The 25,617-nt window shown below is 49.7% G+C and overlaps 1 protein-coding gene across 6 annotated transcripts in view; it reads right to left on the bottom strand.

Annotated features, from left to right (window-relative positions):
* LOC125722471 (NACHT, LRR and PYD domains-containing protein 12-like) overlaps window positions 1-25,617 on the bottom strand; it is a 243,911-nt gene that overhangs the window by 201,536 nt on the left and 16,758 nt on the right. For 2 of the 6 annotated variants that reach the window (XM_048998635.1, XM_048998633.1), the window contains exons 7-10: window positions 20,028-20,201; window positions 19,556-19,729; window positions 18,935-19,108; window positions 3,006-3,179 (exon numbers count right to left, since the gene is read on the bottom strand). In XM_048998635.1, the coding sequence (XP_048854592.1) occupies window positions 3,006-3,179; window positions 18,935-19,108; window positions 19,556-19,729; window positions 20,028-20,201 (696 nt within the window). Of the gene's footprint in view, window positions 1-210; window positions 963-2,844; window positions 2,892-3,005; window positions 3,180-18,934; window positions 19,109-19,555; window positions 19,730-20,027; window positions 20,202-25,617 lie in introns of those variants that run through there. The other 4 variants (XM_048998636.1, XM_048998639.1, XM_048998634.1 and 1 more) reach the window with 4 other exon arrangements.

The following is a 25,617-nucleotide window of genomic DNA, read 5'->3' as shown; positions in this document are numbered from 1 at the left end:
CAGGACAGTAACAGTGTTTTTTGTGTCTGTTATGTCTCCAGTTTAATGATTATTATACACATTGATTCAGTGTCATTGTGTTAGTTATGTTCAGCTGCAGTAATGCAGTGAGTTTAACTCAATCCAGCAGACTGTGGTTTCATTATGTTACTCAGTTATGCTTTGGGTGACGCTGAAGCAGGACATTAATAGGACAGAACAGAAAGCCTTTATTGTCATTGTACAGGGAGGAAATACAGTAAATAAACATAAATATATAAAGTGCACATATACAGGGGAGACCCCCCCCCCCCACTCCTCAGGATTATATTTAGTTACATTATATTTTTCTTGTTTATTCAGCTCGCTGAACACAGGCATTTATTTTTGTCAAACATACATTTCAGAGTAAAAAGGATAATAAAGGTTAAAAAGCAGAGATTTTACCTTTTCGCCAGGAGAACCAGCAATACGTCACAGTGACACTGAGGAGTTTATATAATGAAGCCCAAACCCTGGATAGAGGGGCTCAGTGAAAGAGGAGGTGAATCTGTGCAGGGGGGTCAGTCCATCAAAGGAGACTCTGTAGAAGGACAGAGTACCAGCCCCCCAGTCCAGATACACTCCTACTCTGCGGGGGCCTGAGGCCTGTATGGGTATGAGAGTCTGTTTCTTATTGTGCCGGACGTAGTAACTGTCAGGATCACACCACAGACTCCATGACTTGTCATTGTATCCAAGCCGACAGTCACTCCCTTTGTAAGTCACTCCTATCCGGGCTCCATCTCCATCCCACTCAGCCTCCCAGTAACAGCGGCCAGTCAGACTCTCTCTGCACAGAACTTGGGGGCACCAGCCGTCAAATCTCTCTGGATGATCAGGATATGGCTGCTGCTCTGTCCTCCTTGTTGCCTTCCTGTTCCCCCCTGACAGAGACAGGAGTCTGTTTGCTGTGTTGGGGTCCAGCGTCAGCTGGCAGGAGTCTGTAGGCAGGAGGAAGAATTATTAATCCCATCAGGCAGCCTGTACTTTATGTTTCTGTACGATATAAAAACAGCACAGCTTCCCCCAATGAAGCGGGAACTGAAGTTTATGAAACAGCTCAGGAAATGTCGGAGGGAAGAGCCGCCAAAATGGGGCATGAGCTAAACTAACGGCTTAATTAGGGGGAAATAGAATTACAAAGCAGTGACATTCATCAGACATATTCATCACAAGCATATTTACCACAAAACGGCACCAGAGATCAATACTAAAGTCAGTGTCTTTCCTTCTAACCGCTAATTCCGGCGCGTGCGGCTTGAAAATGGCCATCAATAACAGAATATTTAAGTTGTGACGCCCGCTCCGTCCGCTCCTCGTGTGTGCCACGCCCCCTAATTACCCACGTGTGATTCCCTGATTGTGCCCAGTCGTGTCTTGTTCTTTTCTGATTAGTTCCCTGTATTTAAGTCTCTGTTGTACACTAACCCGTTGTCTGTCATTGATGTTACCCGGTGTTTGTCGACCTGTCCGGAATGAACCCCTGTCTGCCCCGATTTCTGCCTCCTGCCTGTTCCTGATCGCTCTCGCTGCTGAGCAATCTCCCGTCCGGCACGTAGCGTGACATAAGTAATATTATTAAATGTTTAAAATGAATTCTGGATTCTGATACAAACGATGATTCCGGCGCCGGAATTGCGCTCCATGAGGATCCAGTATTTGCAGCGATTGTCTGACATGGTCTTTAGTCACAGCAAAGCCGGTCTGAATGCATTTCACATGCATCGGCTTATTTCCGTGAAGCATGTCAGACTGTATCTACTGATCTGGGAGAAACACTGCAGTGTAAAGCGGGGCGGAATAGGTGCCGCGCAAAGCCGGCAAACTAATGATAATACCGTCTACAAACCATCAATAAAAGCGGATTAAACTACACAGATCGTGCATCATGAAAAACAGAAAGGTTATCTCATTAATTCAGAAAAATATTGCTCAGAAAAATGGGATTATCTCATTAATTCGGAAAAACAGAATTGATTTTTTTTTCCGATGAATGCAATACGCTTCCATAGAGAACCGCATGATTGGCTGGCTGATTAATATTTATGAGAGGGGCACTGCCTGATTGGCCAGTTAACATCAACATGTGCTGCCTGTTTCTTCTGCCAAAGGCGGGGGGTGTCCAAATCCAGTCCTGGGGGGCCGGAGCCCTGTGTAGCTTAGTTCTTCCCCTGATCCTCCATAAATGATTCTGCTCAAGAGCTGTGTGGTTATTAGCACAAGGAGATGAATCAGGTGTGTTAAATGAGGGGAAACCCAAAAATGTGCAGGACTCTGGCCCTCCAGGACTGGATTTGGGCTCCCCTGGTTTAAGGGATTCAGTGACTAATCAGTAATATTCTCTTATGAATATTAATTATGGTTCCAGAACCAGCCTGTAAAAATACAAATTCACATTTCGCACTTGTGTCACTGCCTACAGGTGCCTCCTTAGGACAATACTAACGAATCTCACACAGAAAACAAATACACTCACGGCATCCGCAAAAAGAACAAATGCAAAGGATTCTTTTTTTGTGAAATTAAAGATGTATAACTAATTCAGAATATATTTTCACCATCCTACACTCCCACACAAACACAAAGACAATATGAGCAGCTATGAAGCATTTGTAAAAAATATATCTTTTTAAACAATTAAATGAATTGATAGTGTTTTTGGTGATGATTCTGATATTTTGTTTCTCATTTGGATGTTTGTCTAAAATGACATGAAACTCACCTAAACACAAACATGGAAATCCATCCACACACAGTGCAAAAAGCCACAACCATAACATAGTATTCATGGTATTATTAATAAAAACATGCAAACACACTTACATTTCTGTAAGCCTGGTCTGGTCCTGCACTCTCCACTGTGATCCACACTATAGGAGAAGCAGAATGACATAGTGCTGCTGTATCCATTTATTTATTGGTGCCTCTTCTTCACATACATGCATAAGTATCTGTAGCGTGTCAGACACACACTCTGTACTCACTGCAGCTTCTCCAGTTTACAGCTGGGATCCTCCAGTACAGCAGAGAGCAGCTTCACTCCTGAGTCTCCTGGGTGATTGTAGCTCAGGTCCAGCTCTCTCAGGTGTGAGGGGTTTGACCTCAGTGCTGAAGCCAGGGAAGAACAGCCTTCTTCTGTGACTCTACAGCCTGACAGCCTGCAGAGAGACAGACAAAAAATCCCCAGTAAATAAGATCACCTCACCATTACTGTCACGCTCGGCGTCTGCGGGTGAGGCGCACGGACAGGGCGAGCGGGCAGGAAGCAGGCGAGCAGGCAGAATCAGGGCAAACGGGGATTTATTAGACAGACGAGGACTTGGGAACATGGCACGCCGACTAACATCAATGACAGACACGGGTTAGTACAAATCAGGAACTTAAATACATGAAACAAGGCAGCAGGAAACAAGACACGACTGGGCACGATCAGGAAATCACACGTGGGTAATTAGGGGGCGTGGCACACACGAGGAGCGGACGGAGCGGGCGTCACAGAACCCCCCCCCAAAGGCGCGCTACACCGGGCGCGCCCAGGAAGGGGGCGACGGACGGGACGAGGCAGAACAGGACCTGAAAGACAAGAGCAAAAAAAAATCAACGGGGAACAGGGAACAAGACGGACAGGCAAAACAGACAAAGAGGCAGGAGCCAGGACAGGACACCACACAAGACAGGAAAGGCCGACAGACAGACCAGGAAGGGAGAAACAGAGGGAACAGGCGGAACAAAAGGAGCGGGAGTGACGGGAGGGAACGACGGGAAACCAGGAACAGAGCGGGGCGGAACAAAGGGACCAGGAACAGAGGACGGCGGGACAAAGGCAGGAGGAGGAACAAAGACAGGCGGGACAGAGACAGGAAAGAAGGGAGAGAAGGAGGAGGAAGGAAGGGGAGCCCGAGGGAGCCCCAGCGGGCGACGGGAGGCAGCCGGAGGGGCCGCAGGCGGCCGGAGCCGGAGGGGACCTCGGAGGGGCCGAGGAGGCAGGGCGAGGGACCTGCGGAGGGGCCAGGGAGGGAGCAGGAGGGAGCACCGGGGAAGGGGACGAGGGAGCAGGAGGGGCCCACGGCGAAGGCCCGGAGGAGGGGGGAGCCGCAGCAGGCGGCGACGTCCGGTGGAGGGCCGGAGGTAGGGGCCCCGCAGGCAACCGAGGAGCCGCCGTCGGGGAGCCCGCAGGCGGCCGACCAGGCACCGGAGGGGGGAGCGAGGCGGGGCGACGAGGTACTGGAGGGGAACCCGCAGGCGACAGCCGACCCGGAGGGCCAGGACCCGCAGGCGCCAACCGAGCCAGAGCGCAGGCGAGGGAGGGCGAGCCAGGGGGCAGGGCGGGAGGGACCCCAGTCCGACGTCTGTGCCCCCTCCCCCTGCGGGACACAGACATACCGACCCCCGGTCGGGGTCGATGTCGCCGGGGTGAGGGTGAAGGAGTCACTAGTGCGGTCCCCGAGGGGTCCCATTCAAGCTCCTCCACCTCTGAAGAGGGAGGAGCCACGATGGAGTCCTCTGGGACCACCTCAGGGACTAGGGCGACAGGACTTGGAGCTGCAGCAGGGAGAGGGGGCGCCTCTGGAGCTGCTGCAGGCGGAGGGGGCGCCTCTGGAGCTGCTGCAGGCGGAGGGGGCGCCTCTGGAGCTGCTGCAGGCGGAGGGGGCGCCTCTGGAGCTGCTGCAGGCGGAGGGGGCGCCGGGACAGGAACAGGAGCGCGGTCAGGAACAGGAGCGCGGTCAGGAACAGGAGCTGGCTGCAGTGGGGGCGCCTGCCCGGGAGCTGCAGCAGGTGGCTGCAGTGGGGGCGCCTGCCCGGGAGCTGCAGCAGGCGGCTGCAGTGGGGGCGCCTGCCCGGGAGCTGCAGCAGGCGGCTGCAGAGGGGGCGCCTCTGCAGGAACAGGAGCGCGGTCAGGAACAGGAGCTGGCTGCAGTGGGGGCGCCTGCCCGGGAGCTGCAGCAGGTGGCTGCAGTGGGGGCGCCTGCCCGGGAGCTGCAGCAGGCGGCTGCAGAGGGGGCGCCTCTGCAGGAACAGGAGCGCGGTCAGGAACAGGAGCGCGGTCAGGAACAGGAGCTGGCTGCAGAGGGGGCGCCTGCCCGGGAGCTGCAGCAGGCGGCTGCAGAGGGGGCGCCTGCCCGGGAGCTGCAGCAGGCGGCTGCAGAGGGGGCGCCTGCCCGGGAGCTGCAGCAGGTGGCGGCGGCTGCGAAGGCGGCTGCTCGGGCTGAACAGGGGCTGCAGGCACAGGGGTTGCCTGCTCGGCCTGAGCAGGGACTGCAGGCACAGGGGTTGCCTGCTCGGCCTGAGCAGGGACTGCAGGCACAGGGGTTGCCTGCTCGGCCTGAGCAGGGACTGCAGGCACAGGGGTTGCCTGCTCGGCCTGAGCAGGGACTGCAGGCAAGTGCTGTGGGGAAGCTCGCCCGGGAACTGCAGACCGTCGTCGTGGGGGCGCTCGCCCGGGAACTGCAGGGGACTGCAACGGGGGTGCCTCAGGAGCGGCTGCAGCAGGCGAAGACGGGAGCGGCTGCGCGAGCGGCGCAGGCGGCCGCGTGGGAGCAAAGTCCGAGGGCGGCGGCTGCGTGGGCGGCAAGAGCAGAGGGAGCTCCTCAGGCTCGGCCTTTGCCGCTCGTCGCGGAGGCGGCTGTCCCAGCTGTACCGTGACCCGGTGTGTTCTCCGGACCGGGGAAGCTGCTTGGGAGGGCAGCTTGTCAGCGCTGAGGGCCTCCGTGTCGTTCAGGGTGTCCTCCAGCTCACCAGCTGGGAAGGAGGCGGGGACGAGAGCGCACGCCCCTAGAACGATCGTCCGGGCGACTGTCTGCTTCTTCCTCCTTCTCCGCGTCACCGGCAGGGGGGTAGGCTGCGCACTGTCCGAGAAAGCGGACGGCGGGAGGATGGTCCCCGGTTCGCGCAGCGCAACCCACCGCTCTTTACGGAGCTCGGCCACCCGCTGGAAGTTATCGCGCACCTCCTCCGCGAGGTGCGCGTCCTTTTCCAGGGACAGCCGGTCCAGGATGTCCCAGCTCCGGCTGATGAGATCCCAGGCCGGGGGATCTTCCCGGATGCCGGGCTGGGCGATCCAAAATAGCAGCTGATCGACGTAACTGCGGTAGTCCTCCACAGTTACGGAAGCTACTTGTTTGTGGTCTGTCATTCTGTCACGCTCGGCGTCTGCGGGTGAGGCGCACGGACAGGGCGAGCGGGCAGGAAGCAGGCGAGCAGGCAGAATCAGGGCAAACGGGGATTTATTAGACAGACGAGGACTTGGGAACATGGCACGCCGACTAACATCAATGACAGACACGGGTTAGTACAAATCAGGAACTTAAATACATGAAACAAGGCAGCAGGAAACAAGACACGACTGGGCACGATCAGGAAATCACACGTGGGTAATTAGGGGGCGTGGCACACACGAGGAGCGGACGGAGCGGGCGTCACAATTACAAGCATTACTTTTAAGCAAAAGTGACTCCTCTACTAAATATTTCAATAATCACACAAAATTAACATCTTTTGAACATTTTACAAGAACCTATACTTCTCAGAACCAGATCCAGCTAATATAGAATCATTTTTAAATAATCTAGACTTACCCATATTAACCAATGAAACAGCAGATGCCCTTGATGCCAGAGGTGGAGATTTCAGGTCCAGAGAGTACAAATCCAGACCAAGATTTTGTTTCAACCAACCAGTTGAATATAAAGAGTCACAGTCACAGAGACTCAACTGGTTTGTTGAAACAAAATCTTGGTCTGGATTTGTACTCCCTGGACCTGAAATCTCCACCTCTGCTTGATGCACCATTAACATCAGAAGAACTCCATAAGGTCCTCAACCAAATGCCTAACAACCAATCGCCAGACCGGATGGTTACCCTGCAGAAATCTATACACATTTTTGGGACATATTATCTCCACTCTTCAATAGACTGGTAAGAGAAATTAAGCATACATCAATAATCCCATCACATATAAGCGCAGCAGAATGACCAGACTCGTGCCGAACAAGAAGCTTTCCTTAGGTAAGGCAGAATACCTGGACCTCACCAACGAAGTAATCTATTGGCTGCACCAACCCGAGGTCCAGGCAGACCCCGCGGCTTTTGCCCTGGCTACTTGCACCGGGGATATACTAGAATGTCCCCGTTCGAGGACGCACACCTCGTGGATGAGGTGTGCGAAAATGTGCAGCAACTCCGTAGAGGTGCGGCTAAGTCGAACATGCAGCAGGTAGCCTAAGACAGCGGACTTTTCTCCTGTCCTCCTACCCGAAGGATGCCAGTCTACCGGAAATCAGAAAAAGCAGAGAAATAGAAGACGGGAGAAGACGCCCAAGTTCTTCTTAGGGACCATCTCTTTCTCCGCTGCCTGCTCGGCAGGCTCGATTCTAGATCCCGCGGTGTTCAGGCCTGCTGTCATAGCTCGCATGAACAGATGCCCAAAAATCTTCAGTCTGCCGCTTTTTTGCTTGTGGTGGCAGCTCGCACACTTTTTGGGACGCACCTGGCCATTAAAGGGGTCAGGGCCTTTGGGGATGCCATTCCGCGGGTCCCTACAATAAGATCCTTAAACGGGCAACACTTGCTGCCAAGGTGCCAATCCTAGCTAAACCTCCCGTGGTGCCTATGCCGGCTGTGCCTACAGTGGCCCCAGTGGTTCCTGTGCCTCCTGCATCACCCCCAGTGGTACCTGTGCCTCCTGCAGCTGCGCCCCCAGTGGTACCTGTGCCTCCTGCAGCTTCGGTCCCAGTGGTTCCTTTGCCTCCTGCAGCTTCGGTCCCAGTGGTTCCTGTGCCTGCAGCTTTGCCCCCCGTGGTTCCTGCTGCTCCGGCTCCACCCATCCGCGAGGTCCTGGTGCCACCTTCGCCTGTTGCTCTGCTAATTCCCAAAGAGCCTCCTCCGCCTGTCCCGACTCCGCCCGAGGCGCCTCCTCCACCCGTCCCGACTGCTCCACCCGTCCCGACTGCTCCACCCGTCCCGACTGCTCCATCCGTCCCGACTCCACCCGAGGCGCCTGCTCCACACGTCCCGGCTCCGAGGACCGGAGAATCATCCTCCGAGGACCTGACAGCGTCTCCTGCTTTGTCACCCAAAGCCCTGGCAATGACACTGGTAGAAGTGCCATTCCTCATAGTTCCTGCTCAGTTCCCCATGGTTCCTGTGGTTCCTGATTCAGCCCCTGTGGTTCCTGCTCAGTTCCCTGAGGTTCCCATACTGACTGTTCCTGCGTCGTTCCCCGTGGTTTTTGGGGCCCCTGCAGCGCTCCCCATGGTCATTGCCCTGTCCTGTGCCTTGGCTGCGCCGACCAAGGTCTCGGCCCCGCCTGCAGCTGCTGCACCCAAGATTCCGGCCCCACGTGCAGCTGCTGCGCCCGAGGTCCTGATCCTACTTGCAGCTGCTGCACCCGCTGCTCCTGTTCCAACCCCGGCCTAGGCTCCACCCATCGCAGTCCCTGCTCCAGTCCCCATCATGGCTGCTCCAATGGAACCAGTCCCCAGGGTCGACTCGCTGACCTGGAAGATCTCTGTCCTAGCGGCTGATGCACCATGCCCATTGGTTCCAGTCCCGGTGGCAGACGTGCTGCCCCCTGAGGTTCCCGTCCCAGCGGCAGCCGCGCCACCCCCTGAGGTTCCCGTCCCGGTGGATGACACACCACCCCCCAAGGTCTCTATCCAGGTGGCTGATGCGCCACCCTGCGAGGGTCTAGTTTTGGCAGCCGATGCGCCGCCGCCTGAGGTTCCAGCTCCGGCCCCAGCAGTCCCCGCGGTGAAGGTCCCAACCCCAGCAGCCCCAGTTCAGGCAGCTGACGCTCCGCCTCCCCTGGTCCCTGCTCTCTCAGCCTCAGTCCCCCTGTTACTTAACCCCTCGGTCCCAGTTCCCCCAGTTCTCATCCTCCACAATACAGTCCTCGTGCCTCCAGTTCTTATGGCCTTAGTCCCAGAGGTGGTCCCCAAGTTCCAGAACACCGCTCCTCTCTCCATAGTGGAGCTAGAGGAGGAGCTTGAGTGGGACCCCTCGGCGACCTCCATGACTTCCCCTACAACTTCCCCAGTGGACCCCCCCAGCTACCGCCCCCTCATTGTGGCAGATCCCGGCCGGGTACCCGTGTCTCAGTCTCCTGGAGAGGGAGGGGACACCAACTTCGGGGTCAACTCCCTGGCTCGCCTCTGTTCCCCCAGGCTCCTGCTCGGTGGGTGCCCCCGGCCTCACCCGTGGAGCCTTGTTCGCTGGTTGTGGCTTGGTCTCGGGCGCCTCGTCAGTCACTGATGGGTCCCCCGCTGGCAGTTCCCCATTGCCCCTTCCCCTTAGCTCCCTTGGCCCCTGTGTTCACTCCAGGTTTTGTCTCACTGTCATTCCCCTCTAGTTTCTATGTCTCTCGTGTTTGCTCCTCGTCCCTCCGTGCCTTTGTTTCCATCTGGCCCCTCTGTGCCCCCTGCATTTCCCCCTCGTCCTTCAATACTTTCTGGTTCTTGTGTGCCCCCTGTGTTTCCTTCCTGTAGCTCTGAGTCTTCGTTCCATACCGGTCCCTTTGTGTCCCCTGTGTATGCTCCACGTCCTTCTGTGTCTTTGTCCCCTGCGGGTCCCTATGTGCCTCCTGTGTTTCCTCCTCATCCCTGCATGCCTTCTTTCCCTGGTGTGGTCCCTCCGTTGTCCCATTTAGTGTCCCCAGGTCCCATGCTTCCTTTTTTGGTACCCCTGTGCGTGTCTGTCTTCCCTGTGGTTTGTCGTCTGTTGTCTGAGTTAGTCTCCTTCTGTTTGTTCTGTATGTACGTTCTGTTCCCTGTGCCCCATTGATGTTGTTACTTATGTCTCCCCAGGTGCGGTTGTGTCCCCAGTCCCTGTCGATTTGCTCCCCTTAGGTGCACCCAGAGTGTGAGCCTTTGGGTGGGGGGGGGGGGAGGTCCTGTTCTGCCCGATCGTCCACTCCTTCCATGTGCCATGCCCCCTCATTAACTCTATGTGGATTCCCCGTGTTTACTAGCTGTTTCTGATCGTTGTCATTAGTCCAATGTAGGCCTATATAAGTCTGTGTCTGTATGTTTAGCCAAGTCTGGTCATTAACGCTTAATGTCCATTTGTTGCGTTGTCTGGTGTGTAAACCCCACGTTTCCCTGACTATCACCTTTGACCTGCTACCCCGCTCCATGCTTGAGCATACAGCTGTGACAGACCATTACAGTGTTACTGAAACCTGATAAAGACCTAACACAACCCTCCAGTTACCGGCCATTACAGTGTTATTGAAACCTGATAAAGACCCAACACAACCCTGCAGTTACCGGCCATTATAGTGTTATTGAGACCTGATAAAGACCCAACACAACCTTCCAGTTACCTGCCATTCTCACTAATGAATACAGACTTGAAAATCATTACAAAACCTCATTCCTACTATAATCCATCCTGATCAGACAGATTTAATCAAGACAAGACATGCCTCGGACAACAACCATAGATTATTTAATTTAGTCAATATTGCTCAGCATACCCACACTAAAACCATGATTACATCATTAGATGCAGAAACAGCATCTGACAGTCAGTTGGACATTCCTCTTTAATACATTGCATAGATTTGGCTTCGGAGAATCGTTCACCCACTCGGTTAAAATACTGTCCACCTCAGCCAAAGCTACAGTGTCACAGATGGGATGACATCACCTGCATTCACACTCCGACGGGGAAGACGACCTGCATGCCCACTCTCTCCTTCACTGTTTGCCATCTTCATAGAAACAATTGTGACAGCAATACAACAGAACAGTGAAATAAATGGAATTCATACTAATAACTGAACTCAAAATTAGTCTCTATGCAGATGATATCTTGCTGTTTTTACAAAACCCTCAATATATGAAATTTTAATTTTATTAATACCTTGTCAAATCTATCAAACTACACAATAAACTGGAAAAAACCCATAATATTCTCACTGCCTGAAGATGCCTGGGATTCAGCTGATCAGGATGGTCCATTTCACACTGGAAATATCCGGTACTTGGGTATCTACATCTCCCACAGGCTGTCTGACTTGGTTACCATCAACTATGCCCACTTATTGAAAATAATAGATGAGTCTCCCACTCTCACGAATAGGACCTACTTCAACAAATGAAAATTCCCCTCCAGAATAATTTCAGAAAAATTCTTTCAAACTCCACTACATTTTTTTTTACTGGAAAAACAAAAACGCAAACATTACACATTAGAGAAAAATAAATCTCAAGTTGGATTACAAGCTCATTTTTCTTCATTATTACTTAGAAAATCAACTGCAAGACTTAACTAAATGGTCACACTACAGCAGTAACAGCAGCTCATGGTTACAGCAGGAGCAGCTGTACTGTAAAAATCTCAGACATGCAGACTTACTCAAAATGTCATTAAAGAAACAAAACTGCTTTAACAACACAGTGCTGCCATTTCCACAGCACTGACAGCCCAGTGGAAAGCCATTAAAATCACTAACTGTACTCTCAGTGTCATGACCCGGCTCGTCAGCTCCTTCCCTTCACTTTAAATAAATCCCCGTTCACCCTGTTCACCTGTTGCCTGCTCACTTGCTTCCTACTCGCTCGCCTGCCGGCGCGTTCACCCGCTTCCCGAGCGAACGTGACAGAATGACAGACCTTAAAAGAAGAGCAGCTTCCGTTACTGAGGAGGACTACAGCAGTTACGTTGACCAGCTGCCATTTTGGATAGCCCAGCCCGGCATCCGGGAGGATCCCCTGGCATGGGGTTTCATTAGCCGGAGCTGGGATATCCTGGACCAGCTCTCCATGGAAGAGGATGCGCCCCTCGCGGAGGAAGTGTGTGCGAACTTCCAGCGAGTGGCAGAGCTCCGGACCGAGCGGTACATCGCGCCACGCGAACCCGGGACTATCCTCCCGCCGTCCGCCTTTACGGACATGGCGCCGCCTCCCGCCACCGCCGTGCGCAGGAGGAGGAGGAAGAAACCGGCGATCGCCCCGACAATCGCCCTGGGGACGTGCACCCTCGTCCCCGCTTCTCTTCCTGGTGAGAAGGAGGTCCTAGAGGACCCCACCGTAGCTCCTCCCTCTTTGGAGGTAGAGGAGCTAGAATGGGACCCCTCGGGGACCCTTCTTGTGACTCCTGTGACTCCTACGCCCTCACTCCGGCGGACTCGACCCCGACCGAGGGTCGTAATGTCTGTGTCCCGTAAGGGGAGGGGACACAGACGCAGGGCTGGGGTCCCACCTGCCCTGCCCCCTGGCTCGCCCTCCCTCACCTGGGGCTCGGTTGGCGCCAGCGGGTCCTGGCCCTCCGGGTCGGCGGTCGCCTGCGGACCCCCCTCCGCAACCTCGTCCCCCTCCTTCTTCCGGGCATCTCGTCAGGCTCCTGCGTGGTCCCCAACGGCGGCTCCTCGGTCGCCTGCGGGGCCCCCACCTCCGGCTCGTCGGAGGACGTCGCCGCCTGCGGCGGCTCCCCCCTCTCCTTGCCTTCACCTAGGTCCCCTCCAGCTCCCTCCTCGGCCTCTTCCTCAGTCCCTCGCCCTGTCTCCTCGGCCCCTCCGGGGTCCCCTCTCGGCCGTCTGCGGCCCCTCCGGGCGCCTCCCGTCGCCCGCTGGGGCTCCCTCGGGCTCCTCCTTTGTTCCCCCGCCTTCTCTCCCTTCTCCCCTGCCTCTTTCCCTCCTTCCTTTGCTCCTTCTTTCTCTGTCCCTCGCTTTGTTCCTCCTGTTTCTGCTCCTCGTCCTCCTGGGTTCCCTTTGTTCACTCCCGGTCCTTTTGTCCCGCCTGTTCCCTCTGTGTCCCCTTTCCTGATCTGTTTGTCTGCCTTTCCCGTCCTGTGTCATGTCCTGTCTTGGCTTCTGCCGCTTTGTCAGTTCTGTCTGTCCGTCCTGTTCCCTGTCCCTCGTTGATGGGTTTTGTTCTTATTTTCCAGGTCCCGGTTCCTGTGTCCCGTTCGTCGCCTCCTCCCTGGCGCGCCCGGTGTAGCGCGCCTTTGGGGGGGGGGGGTTCTGTCATGACCCGGCTCGTCAGCTTCTCGTGTGTGCCACGCCCCCTGATTACCCACATGTGCTTCCCTGATCGTCTCCAGCTTTATCCATTTACTTTGATTGGTCCTGTCTTATTTAAGTCCTGGTCTTACCTGTTTCCCTTGTCTGTCATTGATGTTAGTCATCGTGCGATGTTCCCTGTTCCCTGCACTTTAAATAAATCCCCGTTCACCCAGCTGTTGCCTGCTCACTTGCTTCCTACTCGCTCGCCTGCCAGCGCGTTCACCCGCTTCCCGAGCGAACGTGACACTCAGACCCTGTAAATACACGCCAATCTGGAATAATCTGGGACTTCCTACTTCACAATATCACTATTCACTGTCACGGCAACAGAAAGGGATTACACATCTCCACCTCCTTTTCAGTAACAGTCATTTCATGACATTCGAAGACTTAATCCATAAATACGAGTTGAGGCAATTTTTCTAATATTTACTAACTGAATCCAGCATCAAACCCAAAATGAACCTCACACATAATACAACGAATCCTCCTCAGATGAGACAACATTCTCCAACTTAAAAATAAAAAGAAAGTAACCTCTAGAATATATAATCCTCCATCTGCCACAGACACTTTGATATTTGTACCAAAAATTTATTGGAATAAGGACCTTATCTTTTCCCCCAGCTCTGATTTCTGGATGGACGTCTGCAACAACATATTCACAGTGACAAATACTGGCCTTCAGTTCAGTACAAAGTAATTCACATTAAACATGTGACTCAATATAAAAAGTAGTCAGCACAGATACCTGCTCACAGTGCACTATGGGTGCCACAGATAATTATCTGCATGCTCTGTGGGCCTGTATACCTGTTCACAGTACGTGGTTTTACATTGTCCTGCTGAAATACCCAAGGCCTTCGCTGAAACAGACGTCCTCTGGAGGAGAGCATATGTTGCTCTAAAACCTTTATATACCTTTCAGCATTCATAGTTCCTTCCAAAACACGCAAGCTGCCCATACCGTATGCACTTATGCACCCCCATACCATCAGAGATGCTGGCTTTTGAACTGAACGCTGATAACACGCTGGAAGGTCTCCCTCCTCTTTAGCCCGGAGGACACGGTACCCTTCATTACCAACAAGAATGTCACATTTGGACTCGTCTGACCATAGAACACTTTCCCACTTTGAAACAGTCCATTTCAAATGAGTCTTGGCCCACAGGACACGACGGCGCTTCTGGACCATGTTCAGATATGGCTTCCTTTTTGCATGATAGAGCTTTAGATGGCATCTGCAGATGGCACGGCGGATTGTGTTTACCGACTGTGCTTTCTGGACGTATTCCTGGGCCCATTTAGTAATGTCATTGACACAATCATGCCGATGAGTGATGCAGAGTCGTCTGAGGGCCCGAAGACCACGGGCATCCAATACAGGTCTTCAGCCTTGTCCCTTACGCACAGAGATATCTCCAGTTTTTCAAAATTTTTTTGATAGATGATGAGATTTGCAAATCCTTTGCAATTTTACGTTGAGGAACATTGTTTTTAAAGTATTCCACAATCTTTTTGTACACTCTTTCACAGATTGGAGAGTCTCTGCCCATCTTTACTTCTGAGAGACTCTCTGAGACCCTTTTATAACTAATCAGGTTACTGACCTGATATCAATTAACTTAATTAGTTGCTAGATCTTTTTAAACTGTCTTGCTTTTTCAGCCATTTGTTGCCCCTGTACCGACTTTTTGGGACATGTAGCAGGTATCAAATTTGAAATGAGCTCATTTACTGGATAAAGGTGTACAATATCCCAGTTTGAACATTTGTTATGTTATCTATGTTCTGTTGTGAATAAAATATAGGCTCATGTGATTTGAAAGTCTTTTAATTGTCATTTCATTCAAATTTAAAGAACTTTTCTGGAATTCGGGTTGTTTGTATGTTTGCTGATGTTTGCAGCAAAATATTTTGTGGATAAAAGCTGCCTCAACATCCCCCCCTTCTTACTTTTTTGCTGTTATTATTATTATTATTATTATTATTAATTACTATTATTACTGTTTGATTCATATATTGTATGTTTCAATTATTACAGACATGTATGAAAGTGTGTCTGTGTATGTATGTACATATATACAGTATGTATGTATTAATATACATGTGTAATAATTTTTTTATTTACTAATTTCTTTTTGACAATTACGGCTCCTATCATCCACAACCATCATATATAAATACAATCCTGTCTTTGTTTTTTTCCTTCTTTGCGTTTATCTCCTTTTCTTTTCCTCACACCTCTATGACTCCTCACATTAAATATTGACTTCACTCACCCCCCAGTCCCGCCACTTCCACTAGCCCCTAGTTTGGTTGGTTACTGAAATGATTTGGGAAGTTGTGATTGATCGACTCCACTACTCCCGGTTTGGTGGAGTACAGTATAATCCCATTATAACGGACTCTAAGGGACCTGGCAAAACAGTCAGTTATATCTAAAGTCCGTTATATGCAGAGTTGCTGTCTGCCCAGAACACAACTACAGGACACCATTTACTCATGCCACACCCCAGCAGACACACTTGTGGTATAGATTATTATATTGTACATGTAGTAATCCAACTTTGCCTGACCAGATCCCGACTACATATCTGTGCTGGATATCACCGATGTATAATCTTAGCATCACCTCATTTAACTTAAACTCCACACACCCAGAGATGTAACCCCACATCCTATTGGCCTTTTTAATTGCTTTCCCACATTGGTGAGAGTGGGACATGGAAGCATCAACATACACATTGAGGTCTTTCTCATAATCAGCTACCTTTATTTCAGTGGAACCCATAAAATATCTGTACTTTATATTTCTGCTCCCTGCATGGATTACCTTACATTTATATATGTTAAATTTCATATGCCAGGTATCAGCCCAGTAGCTAATTAGATCAAGATCCCATTGTAGCCTCTGTGCTGCTACATCAGTATCTGCTACACCATCCACCTTGGTGTCATCTGCATATTTAACTAGTTTACTGTATGTATTGGTGTCAATATTATTATTGTAAAATAGGATCAATAGTGGTCCTAAAATTGAACCCTGTGGTACCCCACTATGAATGCAGGCCCACTGTGACATTGTGCCTCTAATAACTGCTTACTGCTTCCTGTCTGTTAACCAGTTTTCAATCCAAGCTGCTACAGTTCCTAAAATCCCTGCAGTTTTTAGCTTAAGCAAGAGCCGTTTGAGCGGGACAACATCAAAGGCCTTCTGCAAATCTAAGTATTTTTTGTGATCAATTTCTCTTGTAGCTTCCTCAAAGAACTGAAGTAGATTAGTTGAACAGGATCTACTTCTCCTAAATCCAGGTTGGCTACCCCTCAGAATGTTATTTGTATCCAGGTAATATACAATTTTCACTTAGATTATAGCTTCCATTACTTTTCCAGTTATGCAAATTAAAGTAATTGGCCTGTAGTTTGCTGGATTACATCTATCCCCTTTTTTGAATATGGGTGTCATGTTAGCATACTTCAAATCAGAAGGTACCACACATGCAGATAAGGATTTCTGAAACAGTTAAGTTAAAGGTTGGGTAACAATATCCCTCATCTATTTTAAAACTATAGGTAAGATGCCATCAGGGCCCTGCGATTTATTTATTTTGAGCTTAGCTAGGCTTTGTACCACATCAGCCTCAGTTATACATACATGCCCTCCGCAATTATTGGCACCCTTTTGTACAAGGGGTAAGAAAAAATCCACCTTCTGGTGAAGATGCTTCATCTCACACGGAAAAAATTAGAAAAATCCAACCTTTACTTAAAATCAATTTATTCAAAAACCAAATCCTTCATCAAGAAATAATTATTTTTAACAAAAACACATGAGCCACGATTATTGGCAGCCCTGCAAATTATAGTGAACACAATGTAACTGAAGCATGTTTCCCATGTAAATTATACATCTTTGAGTTGATTGGAGTGAATAGGAACCTTCAAGCTGTAATCCATGACTTCCTGAGTAACTGGGGTACAAACATGAGGAGACACAGAGGCCAAATTCCCTTAGTCATCCATCAACATGGGAAAGATAAGAGACACACAGACCAAATGAGGGAGAAGTGTGCTGACCTTCATAAGTCAGGGAAAGGGTATTAAAAAATAGCTACTCGCCTTAAAATGCCCATTTCTACTGTTAGGGCAATAATTTAAAAGTGGGCATGAACTGGAACTGTTAGAAACCTGCCTGAAAGAGGACCCTAGTTTATTTTGCCCCACATACAGTGAGGAGGATCGTAAGAGAGGCAAAAAATCCCCAAGGATGACTGTTAGTCAATTACCAGACAAAGTAAAATCTTGGGGTTACCACGTCTCCAAAAAACCATCAGATGCACCCTTCATGCTAACAGACATTTTGAAAGTTATGACAGAAAGAAGCTTAACACTTAAAACACCTTAAAATGTTAGTGCCAGGAGTTTGCAAAACATTACTACAACTTTGACTGGAATCAAATTCAATGGTCTGATGAAACAAAAATGGAGCTTTTTGGCAATAAACATTCAAGGTGAGTTTAGCGTAAAAATAAGGATGGTTATAATGAAATGAATCTTATCCCAACTGTAAGATATGGTGGAGGTTCTGTGATGTTGTGGAGCTGATTTTCCTCCAAAAACCCTGGAAACCTCATTAGGGTACATGGCACTATGGGGTCCATGAAATACCAGGACATTTTATATCAAAATTTGGCTGCTGCTGCCAGGAAACAAAAACTGGGGCTTCATTGGATCTTCCAGCAGGACGGTGATCCTAAGCACATGTCCAAATCAGCATTAAAATGGTCAGCTGACCGCAGAATCAAGCTTCTGCCATGGCCATCTCAGTCCCCTGACCTGAACCCCACTGAAAACCTGTGGGCTGAGCTGAAGAGGAGAGTGTACAAGAGAGGGCCGAGGACCCTGGGTGATCTGGAGAGATTCTGTAAAGAGGAATGGTCTCAGATGCCCTGTTCTGTATTCTCCAACCTTATAAAATGTCATAGGAGACTCAGTGCTGTTATACTGGCAAAGGGAGGTTGTACAGAGTATTAAAAGCAGGGCTTCAGTGTGAGATGAAGCTGCTTCGCCAAAAGGTGGATTTTTTTCTAACCCTTTTTACAAATCTTTACAAGAGGAGCCAATAATTGTGGAGGGACTGTATATTGTTTATATACGACACTGTATTTGTACTAAATGGTGGTAAGTTAGGGGCGGCATGGTGGTGCAGTGGTTAGCACTGTCGCCTCACACCTCTGGGACCCGGGTTCGAGTCTCCGCCTGGGTCACATGTGTGCGGAGTTTGCATGTTCTCCCCATGTCGTCGTGGGGTTTCCTCCGGGTACTCCGGTTTCCCCCCACAGTCCAAAAACATGCTGAGGCTAATTGGAGTTGCTGAATTGCCCGTAGGTGTGCATGTGTGAGTGAATGGTGTGTGAGTGTGCCCTGCGATGGGCTGGCCCCCCATCCTGGGTTGTTCCCTGCCTCGTGCCCATTGATTCCGGGATAGGCTCCGGACCCCCCGCGACCCAATAGGATAAGCGGTTTGGAAAATGGATGGATGCGTGGTAAGTTAATCATGTCCTCTACTGTGAACACCCATGTAAAATAATCATTAGACTCATTTACTATGTCAATCCTCATTTTCAATTATAGGGCCCTTACTATCCTGCAGATAAGTGAGTTAAAATATTGGAAGAAACTTTTATTGTCATCCTTAGCCTCCAATGCAATCTTCCTTTCGACATTCCACTTAGTGAGTCTAATGTTACTTTTTAAGTCAACCGGTAGACTTAGATACTCCTGCTTTATCTTGAAATCATTAGCTATTTTCTACCTCAGTATCTCCAGTGTACAGTGTGAAATACCCAGTAATACTCACCTCACTACCCACAGTTTACAGTGTGGAATACCCAGTAAGACTGACCTTAGTATCTCCAGTTTACAGTGTAAGTCCCCCAGTCCAGCAGAGAGCAGCTTCACTCCTGAGTCCTGCAGGTCATTGTCACTCAGGTCCAGCTCTCTCAGGAGTGAGGAGTTTGATCTGAGAGCTGAAGTCAGTGACTCACAGCATTTCTCTGTGAGTTCACACCGGCCCACCCTTAAAAAAATTAAACACTTTTAAATCCACTTTTTACACTGCAGCACTGTATTCAAATGAGGAGAATAAGGGCCATGACATAATGGATTTTCAGAAAACAATTAAATTACTAAAAATCATTTTAACAACCATTCCGATTCTGTTTGATGTACATTATTTTTTTGTCCATAATACGTTAAAGTCAGCATGTTTAACTGTAACAGTGCCGTTAACTTTGCTAACCAACACAAATGTTTTGCATGGATTATATGGTTGAATGGATGTTTCCTGCTTCACTGCTTAATTATTTATAGCATGGATCGAGGGCTGATAAGATTGTGGGATATAAGGAAGTAGGAGAAGAAAACAAACGTGGTTTGTGTTTGTTTATTATGTAACTGCTGAAAGGCATTGTGGGTTTTCTTGCTGTCCAGTTACTTTTCTGTAAAATGCATATTCTGTACTCACTGCAGCTTCTCCAGTTTACAGCTGAGATCCTCCAGTAGAGAAGAGAGCAGCTTCACTCCTGAATCTCCTGGGTGATTGTAGCTCAGATCCAGCTCTCTCAGGTGTGAGGGGTTTAACATCAGAGCTGAAGCCAGGGAAGAACAGCCTTCTTCTGTGACTCTACAGCCTGACAGCCTGCAGAGAGAGAGACAGAAACGCCCCAATAAATAATATCACCTCACCATTACAATTATTAAATAAATACAGACCTCAGTATCTCCTCCGTATAGTGTGAATTACCCAGTAATACTGACCTCAGTACCCCGAGTTTGCATTGTGGAATACCCAGCAATACTGACCTCATTACCCCCAGTTTACAGTGTGGAATACCCAGTAATTCTGACCTCAATATCCCAGTTTACATTGTGGAATACCCAGTAATACTGACCTCAATATCTCCAGTTTAGAGTGTAGAATACCCAGTAATACTGACCTCAGTATCCCCAGTTTACAGTGTAAATCCCCCAGTGCAGCAGAGAGCAGCTTCACTCCTGAATCCTTCAGGTTATTGTCACTCAGGTCCAGCTCTCTCAGGGGGGAAGAGTTTGATCTTAGAGCTGAAGACAGCACTTCACAGTGTTCATCTATGAGATCACAGCTGTTCAGCCTGAAACAGAAAACACTTTAAGACACAGACATATATACACATCCTACACATTAGTAAAATACAAAGCATTACAATAAGCATTTGTTTTCAGTATAATTAGCAGCACAGCTTACACTTCAAAATGAATTATAGTCTGCAGAGTGTTCTGTGCGTCCTGACAATCTGCTGCAGTCTTATGATCACTAATTGTGAGTCAGTGCATCTTTGCTCAAAACTAGAAGCAAAAACATTAAGTACAAGCTACAGCCAAAAATCACAGAATATACAGGAATATATAGGAACACATCAACAGCAAGATGGATGTGAACCCTCCCATAACAGTCAGACCAGTGCTTCCAGTGCAGTCCTTAGCCATCTATCTGCCAGGTGTCCCTACACTCGACACGTATCACTGAAAGGAGGAGATGTGAACATTCCCAGCAGCTAATGCAGCAGCAACTGGCACTTGGATTCCTGATCCCATGAGTAAAATCCTTTTTCTCCCTGTATTGTTATACCTGGGAACATGTCAAATCACCAATTACGTCTGGGTGATATGACGATGTTATCGGTAATGAGCGTAATCAGACAAGTATCCCGGTGTCGATATCTGACAGTGACTAACCGGCGATTATCGTCTTTGCTGGGGAAACGCGCTTAGGCTACATACAAAGCAAGATAACAGAAGGATTCATGATTTGCTTTCAGTTCAGCTTTCTAGCCTAAGATTCTGAAGCAGTTAAAAAGAAACATTGCACAGAATTTCACAAGCATTGTCCCTTGCAGTAACCATGCGTTCGCCATTCTTGTAAGTTCAGTATTGTCACATCACCAACTTCTATCTCTGAGTCAGCAGCCAGAATGTCAGCCATTCAAGTGCAGCTTTCAGGTGGGAATTGTGAGCTTCTCAACTCTCTCTCTCTCTCTCTCTCCCTCTCTCTCTTTCATTTATCAATCAATCATTATTTATATAGCGTGTTTTAACCACAGCGTTTATAAAGTGTTTTGCAAACATTTAAAAAAAAAAAAGAAAGAAATTCCAATAAGTACAGTTTAAATAACAATAATTAATTGAAAAAGAAATAAAATGTTTTAAAAAATTTAATAGAAAATAAAATTATATCATCATATAGGACTTTAACCACTCATGTTCTCTTTAGGGGCCCCTCCCTCATAGGGGCCTCTAGCCTCAGTGTCTTCTGGGGGGAGAGACCCCCCCCGCCCCACAATTACTGATAAAAATAAATGTGTAAAATAATAAAACTGATCATCATAGATTATTATATGCGGTTGTGAAAAGATGCGTTTTCAGCCTAGTTTTGAAAGTACTGAGACATTCAGTAGCTCTCAGGTTTTCTGGGAGAGAGTTCCAGAGTTTGGGCCCATAGTGACTAAAAGCTGCCCCCTCCCTCCCCAGCCGAGTTTTAGGAATAATCAGTAAATTGATCTGACTGATTTGCCTGGGACATACCTTACAGTCAAGTTACTAAGGCAGGACAGAGCTAAACCACATAAATATTTACAAATTAGCAAATGAACTTTAAAATTAATCCTAGAAGCCAGAGGAAGCCAGTGCAGGGATGTGAGAGCAGGTGTGATGTGATCCCTGTGACTGGTGCGTGTTAACACTCCGCCTGCGGCATTCTGGGTCCGTTGTAGATGTGATCTCTGTGACTGGTGCGTGTTAACACTCCGACAGCGGCATTCTGGGCCCGTTGTAGATGTGATCCCTGTGACTGGTGCGTGTTAACACTCCGCCAGCGGCATTCTGGGCCCGTTGTAGATGTGATCTCTGTGACTGGTGAGTGTTAACACTCCGCCAGCGGCATTCTGGGCCCGTTGTAGATGTGATCCCTGTGACTGGTGCGTGTTAACACTCCGCCAACGGCATTCTGGGCCTGTTGTAGATGTGACCCCTGTGACTGGTGCGTGTTAACACTCCGCCTGCGGCATTCTGGGTCCGTTGTAGATGTGATCTCTGTGACTGGTGCGTGTTAACACTCCGACAGCGGCATTCTGGGCCCATTGTAGATGTGATCCCTGTGACTGGTGCGTGTTAACACTCCGCCAGAGGCATTCTGGGCCCGTTGTAGATGTGATCCCTGTGACTGGTGCGTGTTAACACTCCGCCAGAGGCATTCTGGGCCCGTTGTAGATGTGATCCCTGTGACTGGTGCGTGTTAACACTCCGCCAGCGGCATTCTGGGCCCGTTGTAGATGTGATCCCTGTGACTGGTGCGTGTTAACACTCCGCCAGCGGCATTCTGGGCCAGTTGTAGATGTGATCCCTGCGAGTGGTGCGTGTTAACACTCCGACAGCGGCATTCTGGGCCCGTTGTAGATGTGATCCCTGTGACTGGTGCGTGTTAACACTCCGCCAGCGGCATTCTGGGCCCGTTGTAGATGTGATCCCTGTGACTGGTGCGTGTTAACACTCCGCCAGCGGCATTCTGGGCCCGTTGTAGATGTGATCCCTGTGACTGGTGCGTGTTAACACTCCGCCGGAGGCATTCTGGGCACGTTGTAGATGTGATCCCTGCGACCGGTGCGTGTTAACACTCCGCCGGCGGCATTCTGGGCCCCTTGTAGATGTGATCCCTGTGACTGGTGCGTGTTAACACTCCGCCAGCGGCATTCTGGGCCCGTTGTAGATGTGATCCCTGCGACTGGTGCGTGTTAACACTCCGCCAGCGGCATTCTGAGCTCGTTATAGATGTGATCCCTGCGACTGGTGCGTGTTAACACTCCGCCAGCGGCATTCTGGGCCCGTTGTAGATGTGATCCCTGTGACTGGTGCGTGTTAACACTCCGCCAGCGGCATTCTGAGCTCGTTGTAGATGTGATCCCTGTGACTGGTGCGTGTTAACACTCCGCCAGCGGCATTCTGGGCCCGTTGTAGATGTGATCCCTCTGACTGGTGCGTGTTAACACTCCGCCAGCGGCATTCTGGGTCCGTTGTAGATGTGATCCCTGTGACTGGTGCGTGTTAACACTCCGCCTGAGGCATTCTGGGCCCGTTGTAGATGTGATCCCTGTGACTGGTGCGTGTTAACACTCCGCCAGCGGCATTCTGGGCCCGTTGTAGATGTGATCCCTGCGACTGGTGCGTGTTAACACTCCGCCAGCGGCATTCTGGGCCCGTTGTAGATGTGATCCCTGTGACTGGTGCGTGTTAACACTCCGCCAGCGGCATTCTGGGCCCGTTGTAGATGTGATCCCTGTGACTGGTGCGTGTTAACACTCCGCCAGCGGCATTCTGGGCCCGTTGTAGATGTGATCCCTGTGACTGGTGCGTGTTAACACTCCGCCGGCGGCATTCTGGGCCCGTTGTAGATGTGATCCCTGTGACTGGTGCGTGTTAACACTCCGCCAGCGGCATTCTGGGCCCGTTGTAGATGTGATCCCTGTGACTGGTGCGTGTTAACACTCCGCCAGCGGCATTCTGGGCCCGTTGTAGATGTGATCCCTGTGACTGGTGTGTGTTAACACTCCGCCAGCGGCATTCTGGGTCCGTTGTAGATGTGATCCCTGTGACTGGTGCGTGTTAACACTCCGCCGTCGGCATTCTGGGCCCGTTGTAGATGTGATCCCTGTGACTGGTGCGTGTTAACACTCCGCCATCGGCATTCTGGGGCCGTTGTAGATGGGATTCCTGTGACTGGTGCGTGTTAATACTCCGCCAGCGGCATTCTGGGCCCGTTGTAGATGTGATCCCTGTGACTGGTGCGTGTTAATACTCCGCCAGCGGCATTCTGGGCCCGTTGTAGATGTGATCCCTCTGACTGGTGCGTGTTAACACTACGGCAGTGGCATTCTGGGCCCGTTGTAGATGTGAAATAGATTTCTTAGGCCGACCAGACAAAAGCGCATTACAGTAATCTATTCTAGAAACAAAAGCAGGTATTATTTTTCCCCAGCCAGCATATGACAGCAGACCCCATAACTTATGTGGAGGGACGAACAAGACAAGCACTTATGAATGTTAATTTCTGTACAAAGTAAGAAAATTGCAGACAGCCTTGATAACCCAGCTACGAATCCCTTCTTTGCAGATCCTTTCATTACAATCAAAAGTTGAGATAAAATATGAAGAACCCTTAACAGTTTTTAAATGAACTTGGTCTGACTATTAATTAGTTTTAAAAGCTTTTCTGTTGTGGTGTGTAACCTCCATTTTTTTAAGTATAACAATAATGATAATACATTAAACATGATGTATTATTATTATTATCATTATTATTATTATTATTAACAAAGCAACGTATCGTGGAATGCCATGTCAGCTGTTTCACTATTGGAGTGTCACAATTGCCTGAAAACCAATTGACCAATCACAGGCCGACTTCCAACCAGCCAATCACCACATGAACTGCTGTTCCTTTGGGCATAGTCGTCTTGCACTGATCCACGAAAATATGCAATTTACCCCGTATTTTCACAAACATTTCCTATCACTGAGCTTGGCAAGATATTTTATAGGTCAGCCCCCCCCGGCAAGTTTCATTGTCAAGGAACCGACAAATTGCACCCCAACAAATTTCATAGAGGTGTGCAGCCTTGCGAAGATGTGTGTGTCAGTAACGCGCTCTGGCCCCATCCCTGCTAGACGTGCTGATGAAATATACAGCAGATAATCCCTTAGCCATCTTTATGCCATCCCTGCTAGACATGGTGATGAAATGTACAGCAGATTATCGTCGCTGCATCGCTGGCTGTCGGAATGGTGCCCGATAAATGCTGTGGGTTATACAGACAATTGGCAAATGTTTGGGGGTAGCTCTGGGCTTTTGAAGAGGGACGGTATTCACCCCTCGTGGGCTGGTGCCAATCTCCTGTCCAAAAGCATAGCTCATAGTCTCCAGGCAAATCGCTGACTAGCCAGAGCCAAGTCCAGGCGGCAGGCAAACCGACATAACCGACTGCCTGCTAGTCGCTTAGAGTCGTCACCTAGGGTTCATGTTAATGGGACTGTGTCTGTTCCCCGCACTTTTAATCGTGAAGGTCTATTCCACCATAGTGTATGTCATAATAACTCTCTTTGTAGTTCTTCACCTCCAATCACCATTGTTATTATGTATAGACTGCCTGGTCCCTAACCTCCAATTACCAATATTATTGTGTATAGACCATCTGGTCCCTGGAGTTTGCAGATTTTTCAACACTCCTGGTGGAGAATGACAGCGATCCTTTAACAACAACGTTTTCTGCTATTCTAGACTCTATAGAATGTAGTCGGGCTACTCATGCCTGTAACCACACCCTGGATTTGATTCTTAGCCATGGTGTCCTGGTGGCACACATATCTATTATACGTCAGTGTTATGCCCCGATCATCCGATCCTCCTGTGTGCCATGCCCCCTCGTTAACCCCGTGTGGATTCCCCATGTTCACCAGCTGTTTCCTGTTACTGTCATTAGTGCATTGTATTACTGCATT

This window comes from Brienomyrus brachyistius, unplaced genomic scaffold (assembly GCF_023856365.1).
Source record: "Brienomyrus brachyistius isolate T26 unplaced genomic scaffold, BBRACH_0.4 scaffold39, whole genome shotgun sequence".
NCBI lineage: Eukaryota > Metazoa > Chordata > Actinopteri > Osteoglossiformes > Mormyridae > Brienomyrus > Brienomyrus brachyistius.
The sequence above is the reverse complement of the archived record's forward strand: the minus strand, read 5'-3'. Positions and strand labels throughout refer to the sequence as shown.